This window comes from Macaca thibetana, chromosome 1, assembly GCF_024542745.1.
Source record: "Macaca thibetana thibetana isolate TM-01 chromosome 1, ASM2454274v1, whole genome shotgun sequence".
In the NCBI taxonomy this organism is placed as follows: domain Eukaryota; kingdom Metazoa; phylum Chordata; class Mammalia; order Primates; family Cercopithecidae; genus Macaca; species Macaca thibetana.
The window spans coordinates 92,474,402-92,495,702 of NC_065578.1; the positions used below are offsets into that span (position 1 = coordinate 92,474,402).

At 38.7% G+C, this 21,301-nt stretch overlaps 1 protein-coding gene across 4 annotated transcripts in view; it reads left to right on the forward strand.

Moving 5' to 3' along the window:
* MTF2 (metal response element binding transcription factor 2) overlaps positions 1 to 21,301 on the forward strand; it is a 58,886-nt gene that overhangs the window by 10,749 nt on the left and 26,836 nt on the right. For 2 of the 4 annotated variants that reach the window (XM_050807059.1, XM_050807069.1), the window contains exons 2-3: positions 19,537 to 19,735; positions 19,851 to 19,932. In XM_050807059.1, the coding sequence (XP_050663016.1) occupies positions 19,537 to 19,735; positions 19,851 to 19,932 (281 nt within the window). Of the gene's footprint in view, positions 1 to 19,536; positions 19,736 to 19,850; positions 19,937 to 21,301 lie in introns of those variants that run through there. The other 2 variants (XM_050807080.1, XM_050807090.1) reach the window with 2 other exon arrangements.

Genomic DNA, 21,301 nt, shown 5'->3' on the forward strand with positions numbered 1-21,301 from the left:
CCATACCTGGCCAATTTTTGTATTTTTAGTAGAGATGGGCGTTTCTCCATATTGGCCAGGTGGGTCTCGAACTCCTGACCTCAGGTGATCTGCCCGCCTTGGCCTCCCAAAGTGTTGGGATTACACGCATGAGCCACCGTGGCTGGCCAATTTTTGTATTTTTAGTAGAGATGGGGATTTCTCTATGCTGGCCAGGCAGGTCTCAAACTCCTGACCTAAGGTGATCTGCCTGCCTTGGCCTCCCAAAGTGCTGGGATTAGAGGCATGAGCCACCGCGCCTGACTGATTGTACTTTTAATATATCTTTTACACAGAAGATTCAGGTTTAATCATCAGTTTATGAAAGTAAGAGAGTAGGATTGTTGGAATGTGAATATTCTTGGTTACGTTATTTTTGCCCCTAAAACTTTTTTGGCCTTTTTGAGGAGCTGAACTTTTAGAATCAGCTAAACTCAGCCTATTAGACCTCACTTCTAAACCCCATGCAGTCTGGCGTTTGAAGTCAGTACTCATATGTGACATTTGAATCGTTATATTCAATAAACAGTTTTTATTACTCATTTTACTTCATCTGTCTGATACATCTGGTATACTACTACTTAGTTGTATTTTCTCATTTTTTTGGTAATATTTTACTCTCTGGGTTATCTTTATATTTCTCTGGTGACTTCTTTTCCTCGGGATTCTTTTATAAAAAAGCATTTTTAATTTTGTATTTAAAACATTTTTAAAACTTGGCAATACAAGATCTTGCGTGTTACCTAGACTAGTTCTCAAACTTCTGGCCTCAAGCAGTCCTCCCACTTCAACCTCCCAAAGTGCTGGGATTATAGGCGACAGCCACTGTGTTTAGCCCCTCTGGAGTTGTTTGTCCATCTTTCAAATAAGAGTTTTCCAGAGATTCCTGTACTTACCTTTCATGAACCATTAACTCTTTGGTGGGGTGGAGATAGTGTACTGACAAGATTGCCAACGTTTCATTTTAGAAAGTAAGAATGTTTTAACCTATAATCCCAGCACTTTGGGAGGCCGAGACGGGCGGATCACGAGGTCAGGTGATAGAGACCATCCTGGCTAACACGGTGAAACCCTGTCTCTACTAAAAAAATACAAAAAACTAGCTGGGCGAGGTGGCAGTCACCTGTAGTCCCAGCTACTCCGGAGGCTGAGGCAGGAGAATGGCATAAACCCGGGAGGCGGAGCTTGCAGTGAGCTGAGATCCGGCCACTGCACTCCAGCCTGGGTGACAGAGCGAGACTCCGTCCCAAAAAGAAGAGAAAAAAAAAAAAAAAGAATGTTTTAAACTGTGACCGCCATTACTGCATAAAAGATACTTACATTTAAGAATATAAGAAGGATATGCCCTCAAAATACAGAGTGGTCTTTTAAGTCAACTAACTTAAATACTGAATACATTGTTCTTGCTTTTCTTACTTTGCTGTAGATCAGTACTGGTTTATGGACTTGAGTTGAGAACCACTGTTTTAAACAGTTGTTTCTTGAGCTATTTTAAGGAAAGGGAGTGTGGAGTTTCTGTTGTCTCATGTCAGAGAAAACTATAAAGTATTTCTTAACATATTAAAATCTCCAAGAAGTCCTTTTGTGAAAAGCCCCACAGTTTGACTGGTTACTGGGATGTTTTCTTCTACTTTTTCTTTGATAATTTTTCCCCACCTTTTTTCTGTTTTCATACATTGGATGTCTTAGATTGAGCCTCTGGTTGTCTTAATCTGTTTTCTCTTATTACCTATCATTGGTTTTTTTTTCTCTTGAAATTTTTATTTTGGCTATAATTCTATTTCTGAGAGGTCATTATTTCATAGATGCAATATTTTCTCATCTCTGAGGATATTAATTGGTTATTGAAACAGTTTTTTCACATACCAACTATTAATGTTCTTTAGAACTAGTATTTCAGAGAATATCCTTTTGAAGCACTGCCATGGATGTTGATGTTACCAAGGGTTTGTCTTCACTGCTTTTATCATTTTCTGTCTTTTAAAAAGTAAATTTGGAATATTCAATGGCAAGCTACTTGCTAAGAGTTTAAAATATCAGATAATTTTGAAATTAAAAGGCTTTTTACCAAAACAATGTAGTTTCTTGTCTGTTTCCTCCACCCCTTCCCACTCCTAGAGGCAATAACTTTTAACTGTTAGCTAATTCTTTATATCTCTAAATAAAATCGCACTGCATTTAGATTCATCAATTTTATATTGTTTTATAATGTTAGATGAGAATGAATGAGGAGAGGAGTAAGGGGGTAAGCTTTCTCTATAAATATATTCTGTATAACATGTTAGATGAAACATAATGTTATAGAGAAAACTTTCTGTATAAACATAATGTTAGATGAGAAAGAAATTCATTGCTCCTCTCCTCATTCTTTCAATATAGTTATATAAAACACATAAACTGTTTCCATTTGTGAGTATATAAAAATTGTTTACATATGAAGAACCACATAGAAAATGGTACCACAAAGTAGTTGTGAGGGTTAGTTAATGCTTGTAAAGAATTTAGAGGCCAGGTGTGGTGGCTCACACCTGTAATCCCAGCACTTTGGGAGGCCAAGGCGGGCAAATCACGAGGTCAGGAGATCGAGATCATCCTGGCTTACATGGTGAAACCCCGTCTCTACCAAAAATACAAAAAATTAGCTGGGTGTGGTGGCACACGCCTGTAATCCCAGCTACTCGGGAGACTGAGGCAGGATAATTCCTTGAACCCGGGAAGCAGAGGTTGCAGTGAGCCAGCATTACGCCACTGCACTCCAGTCTGGAGCCAACATCATGCCACTGCACTCTAGTCTGGGTGACAGAGCGAGACTCTCAAAAAAAAAAAAAAAAAAAAAAAAAAAAGAATTTAGAATAGTGTCAAACACTTGTTAGCTGTTATTTCTAGATTTACATTTTTTTCTTATACAACTATGTTTAAAAATTGCCTCATTAAAAAGCAAAGTTTGCCTAGTTTTCTTTGAATGTTAAAATCTTCATGTATCTTCAATTGTTCCACAAAATGTCTCACAGTGCCCTTTTCCACGATGTCAATCTGTTATATAATTTATCAGTGCCGTTTATTTTTCTTAGAGATACCCTCCTGGAGCTCTTCTGGAGTTCTGCTTTAATTTGGACTGGTTCTCTAGGCCTGCTGCATGGAAGTTGTTGGGGCTTTCCTTTACCATCATCCTGGGAATTCCTTTCTCTTCTCTTCTGTGTGACATACCTTGCATTCCATGCCTGCCTTTTATTTGGTTTACTCCCTCTGTTTAGCTTTATTAAGCTCAAATAAAGTGTGCTTGGGGGATAAATCCTTAAAGACTATATGGCTGAAAAAGTTCTAATTTTCACTCACACACACACACTCTCTCTTTTTTTAAAAAGGCATTTTAGAGATAGGGTCTCTCTATGTTGCCCAGGGTGGAGTGTGGTGGCTATTCACAGTCATGATCATAGTACACTACAACCCTGAACTAGGCTCAAGCAATCCTCCTGCCTCAGCCTCTGGAGTAGCTGGGACTACAGGAGTGTGCCACTGTTGCCCAGCTTTACTTACTCTTTTTAGTCCCTTGATCGATAATTTGGCTGGTTATAAAGTTGATTTTCACCCAGAATTTATTTTTCACTCAGATAAGTGAATACTTCACTGTCCTCTGACTTGTAATATTGCTATAATGATTATTATTCTCAGTCCCTTGTTAGTTGCCCTTTTATCTCTTTTTCAGTGTAGTATCTTTATCCTTGTTTTTCTTGAAACAAGTCTTTTTTATTCAGTTTGCTGGACACTTGTGGCCTTTTCAATCTGGTTACTTCTGTCTTTCAGTACTGGGATGTTTTCTTCTACTTTGATAATTTTTTCTCCACTGTTTTTCTGTTTTCACGTGTGGCTATTTCTGCTTGATCCTCTGATTTTCTTAATCTGTTTTCTCTTATTTTCTATCTTTGTTATATAAGGTGAATACTTTTGTAATCACCCCAGGGTCAAAAATGGAACGTTGCCAGCTAATGTGGAAACCCACATTGCAACCCTTTCATCTCCCAGATAATCTCCATCCTGACTTTTATGGTGATTATTTTTTCTTTGTAGTCTTATTATTCAGATGTGCATTTTGAAGATTATAGTTTATTTTGCTAGTTTCAAAATACATGTTTTAAGATTTTTTTCAATTACAGGTTCTATCTTAGATCTTGCCTCTTTTTTTCTGTGCAGTTTATTTGTGGGAGAAACCAGGTCATTTGTCATGTACATTTCCTAACCTGTATTTTGCTGTTGCATCCCCATTGTGTAGTTGAACATGTTTCTCTGCATTTACTGTAAATTGATGTCTAGATCTAGAGGCTTACCAGGTTCAGGTTTGCCTTTTTGGGGGTGGGGTGGGCAAGACTATTTCACATGTGCTGTGTGTTGTCCCGTCAGAAAGCATGTAATGTTTCTCTTGCTGTCGTCTTAGCAGCTACTCATGCTCAGTGCATAGATCTGTTTATTCATTAGATGTTGCAAAATGGTGATTTAAAACATTCATTTTCTTTTTCATTTATTGGCTTGAATATATTTATAGAGAAAATTTACCTCTATTTTCAGCTGGCGCCTTACCTATTTCCCTCTCTGTGCCTTGTATTTCCCTTGATTCAATTCCTTGAAAGAATAAACGTTCCATATTCTGATGGGATGTACAGGGTAGGAGATGTGACTTGGGGATTCCAAGTGTCTTTTTTTTTTTTTTTTTTTTTTTTTTTTTGAGACATGGTCTTGCTCTGTTATCCAGGCTGGAATGGAGTGGCTGAATTATATAGCTCACTGTGATTATAGCTCACTGCCGCCTCAAACTCCTGGGCTCAAGGGATCCTCCCACGTAAGTGTTCTGAGTAGCTGAGAAGCTGGGACTACAGGTGCATGCCACCATGCCTGAGTAATTAAAAAAAATTTTTTTTGTAGTGGTGGGGTCTCCTTATTGACCAGGCTGGTTACGAACTTCTTGCCTCAAGTGATCCTCGTCTGGCTTCCAAGTGTCCTTTTACACCAACTTCTACGTATTTCTCCATTCTTTTTAATTGTATTTTATTTTTGAGATGGAGTTTAGCTCTTGTTGCTGAGGCTGGAATGCAATGGTGCAATCTTGGCCCACTGCAACCTCTGCCTCCTGGGTTCAAGCGATTCTCCTGCCTCAGCCTCCCAAGTAGCTGGGATTACAGGAATCCACCACTATGTCCAGCTAATTTTTATATTTTTAGTAGAGACTGGATTTCACCATGTTGGCCAGGATGGTCTCGAACTCCTGACCACAAGTGATCCGCCCACATTGGCCTCCCAAAGTACTGACTGGGATTACAGGCGTGAGCTACCCTGCCTATTTCTCCATTCTTTTTTTTTGAGACGGAGTCTCGCTCTGTCGCCCAGGCTGGAGTGCAGTGGTGTGATCTCAGCTCAGTGCAACATCCACCTCCCGGGTTCAAGCGATTCTTCTGCTTCAGCCTCCCGAGTAGCTGGGACTTCAGGTGCACGTCACCACACCCAGCTAATTCTTGTATTTTTAGTGAGATGGGGTTTCACCATATTGGCCAGGCTGGTCTTAAACTCCTGACCTTGTGATCCGCTTGCTTTGGCCTCCCAAAGTGCTGGGATTGCAGGCGTGAGCCAGTGCACCCGGTCTATTTCTCCATTCTTAATGCTCCCACTTGACCTCTGTCTTTTGAGTCTTGTGTCAACAATTCTTTAGTCTTTTGAGGTTCTGCAGAGCAATGGATTTACTTCTTATTCCTCATTGTTCTTTCAGCTGACACTTATGTTTAATTTTCTTCCTTATTTTACAAGCATTCATTCTTCCATCTGCCTTCCGTCTTCATATATTGTGATTTAGAATTTCACATGTAACGTGAACGTGGAACATGTATGGTTGAAGATGGAGTGTGTTTTAATTTTTTCTTTTCTCTTTGTTTTGTCATAAGAAGGAACAAGTAAATCTTTACTCTCCTATCTTAATACAGCAAAGTCCTACTGAGCTGTGGATCTTAATCGCCAGCTGCTTTCTAGACTTCATGAATAGTCTTTCCCAAATGTTTTCCAATTTTATTAGTTTTTTCAGAGGAACAGCTTTTGTTGCCATTTGTTCTGTCGTATGCTTTTGTTGTTGTTTTTTCCCCTGTGTTAATTTCTGTTCTTTTATTTTTATACTTTTTGGGGGCTTATTTTCTTTTTTATCCCTTCAACATGAGATAGCTACTCAATTCATTAACTTTTTTTTTCTTTTCTATTAGATATATTTTGAGACTTACCTCTCCAACTACTGCTTTAGCTGCATCCCACAAGTTTTTAATATGTGCTTTTTGTTGTTCAACTTCGAATACTTGCTAATTTCTGTCATGATTTCTTCTTTGGCCCATGGATTATTTAAAAGTGTATGTTTTCTTTTTTTTTTTTTGAGACAGGGTCTCGGTCAACTTCCCACGCTGGAGTGCAGTGGTGTGATCATGTCTCACTGCAGCCTTAATCTCTTGGGCTCAGTTGATCCTCCTGCCTCAGCCTCCTGAGTAGCTGGGCCTACGGACATGCACCATCATGCCTGGCTAATTTTTAATTTTTTGTAGAGATGCGGTTTTGCCATGTTGCCTAGGCTGGTCTCGAACTCCTGAGCTCAAATGATCTTCTCACCTTGGCCTCCCAATGTGCTGGGATTACAGGCCTGAGCTACTGCGCCTGGCCTAAAAGTGTAGGTCTTGGTTTCCAAACATTTAAGTTATCTTTTTATTGATTTTGGAATCTAATGGCATTGTAGTAATAAAATATATGCTGTGTGATTTTGTAGCTTAAAATTTGTTCAGACTTGCTTTATAGATCAGTATATGGTCAGTTTTTGTAAATATTTTGCCTAGCAGACATCTTTTCTTAGATGAAAGAGGTGATTTAAACTCGCTACTGCTTTCCTCCTAATTTCCCCCATACCATCCTCCCAATTTCCCAAGTTAAAAACTTGGGAGTTGTTCTGAATTTCTCCTTTGCTCTCGATACCACATAAAGTTAATTCTTAATGTCTGTCTGTTTTACTTTTAAATTATTTATTGTTATAAGAGTGATGCCATGATTATTTTTAAAAACTTGGAAAATATAAAGTATGTAAACTAGATTACTTAAAACCCTACTATCCAGGGATGTTTTAAAATTCCAGTTTCTTCATGGCCTGATTTCAGGTTTTTCCTTTCTGTTTTTTCGAGATGGAATCTCACTCTGTTGCCCAGGCAGAAGTGCAGTGGTGCGATCTCAGCTCACTGCAACCTCCGCCTCGCAGGTTCAAGCAATTCTTGTGCCTCAGCCTCCTGAGTAGCTGGGATTACAGGTGCACGCCCCCATGCCCAGTTACTTTTTGTATTTTTAGTAGTGACGGGGTTTCACCTTGTTGTCCAAGCTGGTCTTGAGCTCCTGACCTTAAATGATCTGCCCACCTCAGCCTCCCACAGTGCTGGGATTACAGGCGTGAACCACCACGCCTGGCCCTTTTCTTATTAATAGATTTTTGCTGATTTATTTGGGTTCCCATCTTTTTCTCTCTTTTGCATAGCGTTTGTTTATTCAGTCAGTATTGAGAATGTGTGTGTGCCAGGTACAGGGGATGTGTACCGTAAATAAGACAAAGAGGCAATGTCTCTACTCTTATAGCATGGTCTTTTTTCATTTATTCAGTGTTTATCTATGCCACTTTCTCTCTAATTTGAGCTGCAGTTATACTGCAGTTTTGTTCCTAGAAAAGTGTGTGTTGTCTCATGACTTTGTGCCTTTACATATGTTCCCCAGGCTTATGAAATCCTCTCTTAGGTTCATCTCTGAAACTACTATTCATCCTTTAAGTCTGTAGTTAAAAAGCTAAGTCTTGACGAAGTTTTGTCTGTCCTTGCCTTTTGCTCCTGGACAGATTAGATATTATTCTTCTTGTGTTTATTCATTATAGGAATTACACTGCATATAGATTTTTGGTGTGCACATGTGTTTCTCTACAAAGGCTATGTTCCTTGGTGGTATGTACTGTATCTTTCCACATTTGTCTCTCTTAACACCTGGCATGGTACCTGGCATATAGCAGGCATTGTGTATTTGTTGAATGACCAGAGCCATTGAGTTTAAATAAAATAATCATGTTTTCCTTAACTCTCATTGGACTCTTATTATAAAATGATTTGAGGTATGGATGTTTTGGTTGGTTCACATGTTCTGATTAATTAAAGTATACACTGAGATACCAGTTTTCAAATATAAGTTGTCAGTAGGTTAGGAGACAAATGTGTATATATTGGTTGTTTATAAGAAGGCTGCATTTTTGCATATGAACCATTACAAATAGGAATTGGGATTCCAAGTCAGTTGGTCTGTAATTTGTAATATAGTTTATTTGCAGTATGTATGATACTTAATACCTACTGTAATGGTTTCAAAATTTTAACTTTGTTCTCTAATGAATGTGTTTCTTCTCAGTGTTGCGCAGTTGTAAAACTAGGGTATCTGCTGATTTTGAGCCACTAGTCTCAGTAACCCCTGACCATGGGTTCCAGCAAGGTGAGGAATGAGAGGATAACATTTACAGATGGTAAGGGGGGGATGTTTGTCTATATCGTAAACAGATGGACACTACCCACCTATACCCAGTTGTCTAGCCCCTCAGGTAAAGGATATAGAGTGGGTTTTTACATTGATAAGGTCCTGAAGAAAGACCTCCATATTTTGGCAGAGTTTATCAGTCTAAGTGTTGCCTCCCTATCTGATCACACTAAGGCAAAGCTCACCTCTCTACAAATCCTGAATCACATGTAAAGAGATCCCATGTAGGTTTATATAACCTCAATCTTAACTGTCAGTGGACAACTAAGGACCACTAAATAGTTGAGGAAAGCCTGCTGCATCAAAGGAGAGTCTAAGATAAACAGAAAAACAAAGGATTTACCAAGGGCTGGACAGGATGATTGAAAGAAGACCTTATGCCTAGATACATCATTATGAAATTTTAAGACATTAAAGATAAAGGAAGATCCTAGAAACTTTCTGAGGGAAAAATGGTAACCTATAAAGGAGTAAAAGTCAGAGTGGCATCAGATTTTTCATTATGAATGCTGAGTGTAGTAGAGGAATATTATCAAACTTCTGAGGGAAGATTATTTTCAACATTAAATTCTGTATCTGGGAAAGTATTGGTCAATTGGGAGGATGGGGTTGAAATAGATATACATATACAGCCTTCTATTGTAAGCCACTGCTACAGCAAAAGAATATGGGATCTAGAAAGCAGAGTGACAAGGGGGATCTTCCAAGATGACAAGGGCAAGGCTTAGAGGATAGTCATTCTAGATTGGCACAGGAACATGGAGAACTTTAGAAGCAGGAGTTACACGTGGAAAAAAGATTTGAAATTATCATTGACAGTTTGAAACAGGAGGCAACAAAGGTATATATTAAGCAATTTTGGGAAAAATTGAAAGCAAATAAGAAAGGATATTTAATAAGGGTACACCACTTATCTTTGCAGTGACCAATATTTGTGCATTGTACAATAAGTAAACTTACTGATTTAGTGAAAATAATAAGATTTGTAGAGGATAGGAGGTAGGAAATAGGAGTTGGCATAAGATGTGAGTTGTCAACTTCAATAGCAGGAAGTCAGATTTGAAGTCGATCAATTTAAAAAGAGAAGTATAAACACATTATTTGTAAATATGAGGGTACCTTCAGAAGACATTGTTGAAAGAGTTAAAAAAAAAAAACTGCTTGCCTCTGAGAGTAAGACTAGAATATTAGAAGTGGTGGAGTGAGGAACTATTGATTTTCACCTTAATTTTTTTCTATACTGGTTGCTATTTTTCTAAAAAGCCATGTATGTAGCATTATGTTTGTATTTTTTTTTTTTTTTTTTTTTTTTTGAGACAGAGTCTCGGTCTGTCGCCCACACTGGAGTGCAGTGGCATGATCTTGGCTCATTGCAGGCTCTGCCTCCCGGATTCACACCATTCTCGTGCCTTAGCCACCATGCCTGGCTAAGTTTTTTGTATTTTCAGTAGAGACGGGGTTTCACTGTGTGTTAGCTAGGATATTCTTGATCTCCTGACCTCGTGATCTGCCCGCCTCGGCCTCCCAAAGTGCTGGGATTACAGGCATGAGCCACAGCGCCCAGCTGTTTGTATTGTTTCTAGAACTAAGAAGTAGAGTAGAGCCGGCCTTTAAGCTGCTTGTTTTTTGCTTTCTGTCCTTTAAGTTCAATCCTGGTTCTCTTTGACATTCTACTTTCAGGGAAACCTCAACCAGAAAGAAGGCAACCAGTTTCAGGCTTCATTTTACATACCTGTCTCAAGAGATAAAAGAGAATTCCTTCTTCATAGCTTTAATGCAGTGCCAAGCTTAAGCAGATTACCTGTTGCTTCCTTTATACCTGGGCCTTACTTTGGCCCTGTTTGACCTCACGAATTTGACCATATCTGTATGAAAGTTTTCACCAAAAATAGCACTTTTCTTAGGTTATATTATATCCTTTACGTGTGATTGACCCACATACTTGCTACTTTTCCTGAGGAAGGGAAGAAATTGTGGGCAGGGGAAAGATGGCACCTAAGAATTCAGATAGTTTTTTATTTAGTTCACTAGAAGAGCAAATTGAGGAATGGATTGGGAAGAATTAATCCGTTTTCCCTAAGCCACACTCGTTTTGAATTAAACATCCAGTTTTCAAGTTCTTGAATCAAGGTCTTATTTATTCTGGGGTAGTAAACCAAGAGTTACTGGCTTGAACACTTGGTCTCAAGGGAAGAAACTTATTTGTCCAGGCAGTCTCTTTCAAGATATATCACTAGCAGTGATCCAGTGGTAGTGACTATGGGCCCTCTCTCCTAATCTTTTTACTGGGGTAAAATACATATAACAAAATTTACGATCTTAACCTTTTTTTTTTTTTAAGGCGATAAGGTCTCTATTGCCCAGGCTGGAGTGCAGTGATGTGATTCTAGCTCACTGCAGTCTTGAACTCCTGAGCCCAAGTGATCCTGCAGGCATGTGCCATCTCGCCTGGCAAATTTTTAAAAAATTTTTTGTAGAAATGTGGTCTTGCCATGTTGCTTAGGCTGGTCTTTTTTTTTTTTTTTTTTTTTTTTTGAGATAGGGTCTCCCTGTTACCCAGGCTGGAATGCAGTGGTGCAGTCACAGCTCACTGCAGCCTTGACCTCCCAGGCTCACGCAGTTCTCCCATCTCAGCTTCCTAAGTAGCTGGGACTATAGGCACATCCCACTACATCTGGCTAATTTCAAATAAATTAATTTTTTTTAGAGCCTGAATCCTGTGTTACTTAGGCTGGTCTTGAACTCCTGGCCTCAAGCAGCCCTCCTGCCTTGGCCTCCCAAAAAGCTGGAGTTACAGGTGTGAGCAACAATGCCTGGCCCATCTTAACCAATTTTCAGTGTACAGTTCAGTGATATTAAATACATTGAGCCATCTCCATAAAACTTTTTACTTTGTTAAACTGCCCGTTGTATAATGACTACCTCTTTCTCCCTCCCCTCAATCCCTGACTGCTTAAACAGGAGAGGCAGTTTGTATCTGAGATGAGGTGAGATGAGGGATATAGCTTTGTAGCTACTTTTGAGGTGAGATGAGGGATATAGCTTTGTAGCTACTGACCACAGTCAACTGAGTACCCAGAAGGAGTACTGATCCCCCAATCAAAAAGTCTGTTTCTCATGGCACTTTAGTATATGAACTCAGAAAAATGTTTGTAATATGTGTAAGAAAGGGTTGTAACATATAAGATGCTCTTCAAAATTATGAAAAGATTAACATTTCATTTAAAAATGGGCAAAGAACATCAACTGCAGTTTCCAGAAGACTTAGAAATTGTTAATAGGCCGGGCATGGTGGCTCATGCTTATAATCCCAGAACTTTGGGAGGCCAGAGCGGAGGGATTACTTGAGCTCAGGAGTTTGAGACCTGCTCCCATTCCTGCTAAAAATAATAAAAAAAAAAATCAGGTGGGCATGGTGGCATGGTGTGTGCCTATAGTCCCAGCTGCTTGGGAGACTGAAGTGGGAGGATCCCTTGAGCCCAGGAGATTGAGGCTGCAGTGACCCATGATTGCACCACTGCACTTCAGCCTGGGTGACAGAGAGAGACCCTGTCTCAGAAAAAAAATTGTTAACAAACCTATGAGAAACATGCTTTTTTACTACTACTAATAGAGATGTAGACAGAAATAGAGTGTGTGTTGTCAAAAAGCAAAAAACTGATAATTCTTCCTGTTGGTGAAGGTGTAGTGACAGTGTGAGTTGGTGGTACCTTTTGGGAGAATAATTTGACAATACCTATGATATTTAAAAATACACATAATATGAGGATGGTGGGATATGGGTATATAAATGAAATAATATTAGCCATGAGAGTATATGGGCCAGGTGCGGTGGCTCACACCTGTAATCCCAGCACTTTGGTGGGCAAATCACAAGGTCAGGAGTACAAGACCAGCCTGGTCAACATAGTGAAACCCTGTCTTTGCAAAAACTACAAAAGAAATTAGCCGGGCATGGTGGCGGGCACCTGTAGTCTCAGCTACTTGGGAGGCTGAGGCAGGAGAATTGCTTGAACCCGGGAGGCAGAGGTTGCAGTGAGCTGAGATCGCACCGCTGCACTTCAGCCTGGGTGACACAGTGAGACTGTCTCAAGAAAAAAAAAAAAAAGAAATTATAATTGAAACTGGATGTTAGTTGCTGATTCATTATACTTGTTTTGTCTACATTTGTAATTTTCTATTATAAAAAGGAAAAATATACATAGTATGTTATATATATAGTAATTATCTTTATTATTTATCCTATATAGTAGTTGGGAATGTAGAAGAATGAGCTTTATATTACTGCTTATGTTAAAACATTGAAAACACCCTAAATGTTCCTCCATTGGGTAATGGTAAAATGTTGGAAACATCCTAAATGTTCCTCCATTGGGTAATGGTTGGAAAGCAGTTTAGCAGCTGATGCAAAGATTATTTTATGTGCTTTTATTTTATATTTACATAACAGGTGGAAATCACATTGTTCAAGATACATTGTTATGTGAGAAAATTTATAGAACAATATATATAATATCCTGTATTTTATTAAAAACATTTATATGAATTATAGATATGTAGTACAAATAAGAAAAATCAGGAGATTAACTTTTTTTGTGGGGGGAGATTGCATGGAGAATTTTCACTTTTAACTATATGTTTCTATATTATTCTAACATCAGCATGTTTACCTTTGTAATCAGAAAGGAAATAATAAATTCTAAAATTAGAAAAATTAATTGGGCTTCTAATAAAGGTCTTCTAGCAAAGAGGGAAGTAATCAGTGACAATAATGGGATGGGGGAAACTGCATAGAGGAAAACCCTTAGGAGAGGAAAATGTACAATGATGTTTATCCTACATATATTTGAGTTGTGGCATTATGGGTAATGTACTCTTTTCTTGCTTTGTTTTCTGTAAGGTTTTTTGGACAGAGAAATTTTAAAAGAAGATAATGCTTTTACAAGTTATTTATGTGTGTATTTTTTGGTTTTTGTTACAGGGTCTTGCTCTGTTGTCTAGGCTGGAGTGCATTGATGAAATCATGGCTCACTGAAGCCTCAACCTCCTGGGCTCAAGTGATCCTCCCACCTCAGCCTCCTGAGTAGCTGGGACCACAGCGTGTGCCACTACACCCAGATAATTTTTTTTTTTTGTAGAGACAGTGTCTCTCTATGTTGCCCAGGCTGGTCTCAAATTCCTAGGCTCAAGTGATCCTCCTGCCTCAGCCTCCCAAAATGCTAGGATTAAAGGTGTGAGCCACCATGCCTGGCACAAATGATCTCTCTATTAATGCAGTTTTATATAGGATTTATGTTTATGTGGGTAAAAGGTTGATGTGTATTTGTCTTAAATGTGAATGAAAGTAGAGTCTATTTTTTACTTAAAGCAAAACAGATGATTTGTGCTTTAGATTAAAAATGTATCCCGGGTGCCGTGGCTCAGGTCTGTAATCCCAGCACTCTGGGAGGCCGAGTCGGGCAGATCACAAGGTCAGGAGATCGAGACCATTCTGGTCAACATGGTGAAGCCCTGTCTCTATTAAAATACAAAAATTACCTGGGCGTGGTGGCATGCACCTGTAATCCCAGCTACCCGGGAGGCTGAGGCACAAGAATCGCTTGAACCCAGGAGGTGGAGGTTGCCGTGAGCCGAGATCACGCCACTGCACTCCATCCTGGCGACAGAGCAAGACTCCATCTCAAAAAAAAAAAAAGTAGATAAAGATGAAAAGTTAAACTCCTTAAATATTGGTTAGATAAAAAATGTAACTCCTTAAATATAGGCGTTTCTTGACTTGAACTTTATAAATTCTGCATAATCCTTCTACCATTTTTGTGTCATGCCCTATGCAGAGATTGAGGATACAAGTGTGAATAAGAGACAGACATTCCCTGTTTTGGGGGAGGTTGGTGGGTTGAAGTGGGCTGAAGACTGAAAAGGGGAGGAGACTGTAGGAGTGGAGACGTTAAGTGTGTATAAATTTACCCTGGAGATTTGCTTGTGAATGGAAGGAAAGAGGAGGAAGTGGTGGAAAGGGACCACAAAGAATCAAGAGAATTTTATTCTACCCCTGACCCCCAAGATCCTTGCAAGTTTTTAAGCATAGTTGAATGCTAATGGGAGGGTCCTCAGAGAGAAGATTTATTGAATGCTGGCTCTGGTTTGTATCCTATAGTAAACTTCATCAAGTTATAATCTGTCTTGCAGTTGCAGTTTCCTCATGTAAAAAGGATCTGTAAAATCTAATCTGCAAAAATATCTCTAAAGCAGTGCTCTGAGTATTAAATTGCCTCTATATATCTAGTGCCTGGCACAGTATGTGGCTCATAATAGGGACCCAAAAATGATTTGTGAATGAATATGTTGAATGTTGTGCGGTTTTGTTTTGTTTTTTTTTGTTTGTTTGTTTTTTTGAGACCAGAGTCTTGCTCTTGTCGCTCAGGCTGGAGTGCAATGGTGTGATCTCGGGTACTGCAACCTCCGCCTCCCGGGTTCAAGCAGTTCTCCTGCCTCAGCCTCCTGAGTAGCTGGGATTACAGGTGCCCACCACCACGCCCAGCTAATTTTTGTATTTTTAGTAGAGACGGGATTTTGCCATGTTGGCCAAACTGGTCTCAAATTCCTGACCTCGTGATCCGCCTGTCCTGGCCTCCCAAAGTGCTGGAATTACAGGCGTGAGCCACCATGCCTGGCCATGAATATGTTGAATGTTTGATGTAGGATTAGGTACTTGGTAATCTCAGTAGTTTTTTCCTGGGGGTTTGGCTGTGAATGGGAGGGAAAAAATGAGGAGGTGGTAGGAAGGGGGCATAAGGAATCAAGGGTAACTATAATTAGGTTAGGTCTCATTTGAGACACAGCACACCAGAAATATTAGGAGAAGCAAAGCATAAACACAAGGAGATAGAAAAATAAAAAAATGTTTTATACCTTATGACCTGAGGATGTGCTATACAGTGGGAGTAGTACGGTGGAGACTAAGACAGAGACAGACCTTGCTATCCTGAGAAAAGGGGATTATTTATTGAAGTAATCGCAAAGCATATGAAACTGGGAATGTTTGCAATTTTTATTTTTGTACAGTTTCTACTTTGGAGCTGGAAGATTCTAGGTCTTAACAGAGACCTGCCATGGCATTCTACTGAGGTCATTTTTCACCCATGATTAATTATTGTTCAGGCTTTGGCTATTTTTTTTTTTTTTTAACTGAAGGGAGGCAAAATCCGTCAAGTGAACACTGAACTTAGCTTTTTTGTTGTTGTTGTTTTTTTGAGACAGAGTTTTGCTCTTGTTGCCCAGGCCGGAGTGCAATGGTGTGATGTCAGCTCACTGCAACCTCCACCTCCTGGGTTCCAGAGATTCTCCTGCCTCAGCCTCCTGGGTAGCTGGGATTACATACATGCGCTACCACGCCAGGCTAATTTTGTGTTTTTAGTAGAGACGGGGTTTCTCCATGTTGGTCAGGCTGGTCTCGAACTCCTGACCTCAGGTGATCTGCCCGCCTCGGCCTCCCAAAGTGCTGGGATTACAGGTGTGAGCCACTGCACCCTGCCCCTTAAAGCTTTTTTCAAAGTTGATGGCTAATAGAGTTATTCCCATACTGTGAAGGCATTAAACTGTTTCAAAGTCTGGAGAAAGAGGTGTATTACCCTCTCCTTGAGCATCCCTGATGATAGAGAATTCATTGTGATTCTTCCTGCATTTTTACTTATGTTCTCTTGCACTGATCTTGTCAAACATTTAAACTTTTTAACCCCTGTAATTACACTACCGAAAGTGCCTTCTCCTCACAACTCACTGTGGTACAGAAAAACAATGTTAGATAAAATTGCTTTGTGCCTTAGCATGAATCAAGGCAGTGGCATCTAACTGTACTTGTATTCTTCGTTGTGTACTAACAGTAAAAAACATAAACACACACACACACATATGTATGTGTGTGTGTATATATATGTGTGTATATATATACACATATACCCCCAAACCTTATTTCACTTAAGAATTTTTTTTTTTTTTTGAGACGTAGTTTTGCCCTGTTGCCTAGGCTGGAGTGCAGTGGTGCGATCTTGGCTCACTGCAGTGTCCGCCTTCCAGGCTCAAGCAGTTCTCCTGCCTCAGCCTCCTGAGTAGCTGGGATTATAGGCACGTGCTACCACGCCTGGCTAACTTTGTATTTTTAGTAGAGATAGGGGGTTTCACTATGTTGGCCAGGCTTGTCTTGAACTCCTGGCCTCAAGTGATTCATCTGCCTCGGCCTTCCAAAATGCTGGAATTACAGGCATGAGCCACGGTTTTTAATATGTGTGATAAAGTAGAAATGGCATAAGGCACTTGTGCCATTGTTTGAGTTGCCAGCTGAACTAGCAGCTTTTTCATGGAACCCTATTTTTACTTGAAACAGCCACTGAGTTCTGTATAAGGCAGGTATTTTCTTGAAGTGACAATCTATGTTTTATATTTACCTTATTTACCTTTTTTTTTGTTTGTTTGTTCCTGTGAATTCAAGTTAGCATCTTGTGTCCATTCTTCCTTCCATTTTTCTCTTTTCTTTTCTTCTTTTCTTTTGACAGGTTCTCTCTGGAGTGCAGTGGCACAATCACAGCTCACTGCAGTCTCGACCTCCTAGCCTCATATAGTCCTCTCACCCCAGACTCCTGAGTAGCTGGGACCACAGGCACATGCCACAATGCCTGGCTAATTTTTATTTTTTAATTTTTTTAGAGACATTCTCCCGGTGTTGCCCAGGCTACTCTTGAACTTGGAATCCTCCTGCCTCAGCCTCCCAAAGTGCTGGGATTACAGGCGTGAGCCATGCTGCACTTGGCCTTGTGTCATTTCTTTGAAACAGTTGAAACAGTTTTGCTCCTATACACTTCCTTTGTGCTATTATTGCCAAATATATTACATTTCTGTATATTATGGGTCTAACAATTATGTACATATTGTTTTGTATACTTGCTTTGGAGGGAATTTATGCTGTATTTTATAATTACTTTTGTTGGTGTTCTTTTGGGTGTGTGTGTGTGTTTGTGTACATACATGTATTTGAATTTCTTTCTGGGTTTATTGATTTCAGTCATAATAGTATTCATTGTAAGATGTCTCTGCTAATAACAAATTCAGTTTTTGTTTATGTGGGAGTGTGTATTTCACCTTCATTTTTGAAAGATAGTTTTGCTGGATAGAAGATTCTCTGGTGACAGCACCCATTCCCTGCAGCCTGCATACTTTGAATATGTCATCTCACTGCCTTCTGGCCTTTATTGTTTCTGATGAGAAGTCAACTGTTAATCTTATTGGGGTTTCCTTGTACGTGATATATTGTATTTCTCTTGTTGCTTTCAAGATTTTTTTTTTTTTTTGCCTTTCAGCATTTTTACTATGATGTGGCTGGGTGTAGATCTCTTTGCATTTATCCTACTTGGAATTTGTTGAGCTGCTTGGATGTGTAGATAATATTTTTCAGCAAATTTGGGAAGGTACCAGTTATTTCTTTGGATATCTTTAAAATTTATTTCTTTCAAACTGAAACACTGTACCCATTAAACACTAACTCCCTGCTCCCCATTCTTCCTAGCAGTTGGTCGCCATTCTGTTTTTCATCTCTATGACTTTGAGTGTCTAGGTACCTCATATAAGTGGAATAATTGTCCATTTTGTCTGGCTTATTTCACTTAGCATAATGTCTTCAGGGTTCATCCGTGTTTTAGCATGTGACAGGGTTTCCCAGAATTTCTGTATTTTTAGGTATTGAAATTAGATATTTCTAATACTTAGGAACTTTTTGAAACTTTTTTCTTTAATTTTCCTGCTCATTTTATTTTTACTAAACTTTTATGTTATTTTTAGAATTATTGTCTATCTAGTTTTACATGTCACTGTATGTTTAATTAGTGAAAAATCTAATTTGGAAGAGTGAAACCAAGCACTGCTTTGTTACTTTTAAGAAAGTTGATGGTGGTATGCTTTGCTGTTTATGGAATGTCTAATACATAAGTTATAATGTAATTTCACAGTATTTAATGTTTTTTTTGTTTTTTTTTGCCTTTAAGTACTCTTATAGTGTACTTTCCTTTTTTTTTTTGAGACAAGAGTCTTGCTATGTTGCCCAGGCTGGAGTGCAGTGGTGGGATCTTAGCTCACTGCAACCTCCACCTCCTGGGTTCAAATGATTCTCCTGCCTCAGCCTCCCCAGTAGCTGGGATCACAGGTGTGTACCACCATGCTCGGCTACTTTTTGTATTTTTTAGTAGAGACAGGGTTTCACCATGTTGGCTAGGCTGGTCTTGAACTCCTGGCCTCAGGTGATCCGCCTCGGCCTCCCAAAGTGCTGGGATTACAGGCATGAGCCATCGTACCTGGCCTTATAGTGTACTTCCTATTTGTGTATAATTTAATGAAATTGCTGGTTATCAATTTTTTTTTTTTTTTTTTTTAAACTCTCAGTCTGCATGTTTGCTCAGTTCAGTAGTGATTCCCTGTAAGGAGAAGGTCCTGACTGCCCTTCCTTTGAGTGTGAAAAGTATGAATAACACCTAGCTATCCCTTGAAGTCACTGGTTAGTGTGTCTTAACTGCATGTGGCATAATCAAGAGATTAAAATGTAATTCACTTTTATTCTTTAACTAAACCCAGTCTTGAGATTCAAGACATTATTTGCTCATGACCATGGCCTGCGAACCTCAACATAAAGCTGTTATTTTGATGACAGCTGCCTTGAATGTGTTATCTTGGAGTGTTTGCTGAGTCTTGGCCTCACTTAGAGTAGGCAATGAATGGATATTGAGAATTGTTATCATTTTGTTTTAAACTGCTTTGTTTGGAGAGTATTTATGATTTGAGGTACTTTTAATATTTTTCTTTGTCTTAAGGTTTTTAACAAATGAAAAACTTTAACATATAAAATATCCCACTGGTATAAAATAAGCTCTATAAGTAAGTCTTATATATGGTCTTTTATTCTCTAAACAGAGACTCTACAGGGGCAGGTAATTCACTGGTCCACAAGCGGTCTCCTTTACGTCGAAACCAAAAGACCCCAACATCCTTGACCAAGCTGTCTTTACAGGATGGACATAAAGCCAAAAAGCCAGCATGTAAATTTGAAGAGGGTCAGGATGTCCTAGCTAGATGGTCAGATGGCTTGTTTTATCTTGGCACTATCAAAAAGGCAAGTTACTTTAATGTATCTTTTGCTGTTTTTGCAGTAAGCATTTAATAATCTTAATATAACTTCATGTTTTTAATTTTAAGAGATCACCGTTAAGTATTTCTCTGTATTGCAGATAAACATATTGAAACAGAGCTGCTTCATCATATTTGAAGACAGTTCTAAATCCTGGGTTCTCTGGAAGGACATTCAAACAGGCAGGTGCTACTATTTCTCTTGAACATGATTTAAATTAAAATTTGATTTTCTTCAACTTGTCATATTATGATGTTGTCTGTTGAATACAGTGTATTTAGGTAACTCAGTATTACTTCTGAGGAGAGGTTAAAAAATCAGCATAGTCTTTATTATAGTCCATAAGAAGAACAAGAATACTCTAGAGGACAGATACATCAGTAATTTATGCCTGTAAGCTATATTAAGACCCTTCTAAGAACTTTGAAGAAAAATCTTTGGTAACTAATCTTATCTCAGTAACAGTTTGGTATTCAATTCAACTGTTACTTGCTTATATTTGTAGAAAGCAAGTGTTTATTGGGAGCATACTGTTTGTCAGATGATTTGGGAAATTAGGACATATAAAACTGATTTAGAATAATAGAAATATTCGTTAAGAGTGGTTTAAAATTACCATTTAGTTTTGGGTTTTTTATGTTTAAATGGGAAAATGAGGCTATATTTGTGTGCCAGTAAAAATGTATACAAGTATGCCTTGGTTTGGTTATAGGTATGCTTCTTGTGATGATTTCTATTATTAGAAACTATGATTATTTTCATGCTTTTAGCATCTGCTAAATATAGATGTTTTTTCCAGGTACCTCTTTCATGCAAAGTACTTTTAAAAATTACCAATGTTTACTGAAAACCTGAGTATTTTAGCTGTCATTAAAGCCCTACTTTTAGTTTTCCTTTTGCTGGGTTAATAGGCCTATACTAAGACCTGTGTTTTCTGTATTCTCATAGAAAAGAGATAAATTTTCTCCCCAAAGGGTAGACACCTTGCCAAAGTATTTAACGATTGGGTTTTATATTTGAATACCAAGTTCAATTTTATGGTAGATTTCTGCTGTGTTTTAGTTCTTGACTTTACTCCTAATGTTTCTTAAAGAATAAAAAAGCTTTGGTAAAGGAATGGAAATGTTCTAATTACCATCTGTATAGTTGGTACTCAGGGCTTAGGTAGGGAACTAAGTAGCTTTTACTCTGGTAAAATGTTTTTCTAGAGAAACTTTTTATGGTTTCTGGACTGATTAGTTTAAAGGACTAAAATTACGTTTTGAATCTGAAATTGAGGAGCCAGAGAAAAGTGTGACTCATAAGATTTAAAGGGATAGGAGATCTCCAACACTACTAATATTGAGCAGATCTTACTACTCTGCACACAAAATTATTCTTTTTTCATTATTTTGTAAACATAGGTCTCTCTGTAATAGCAGTGAAACATGTTATGCTGCTTTTTACCCCCCTTCCATTAGCTATGTATTTCTTTCAGCTTTGAAAGATGTTTTGGAGTTTCCTGTGTGGATTTAATGTAATAGGTCTGTCCATCCTTTTGTCCACTTCCTC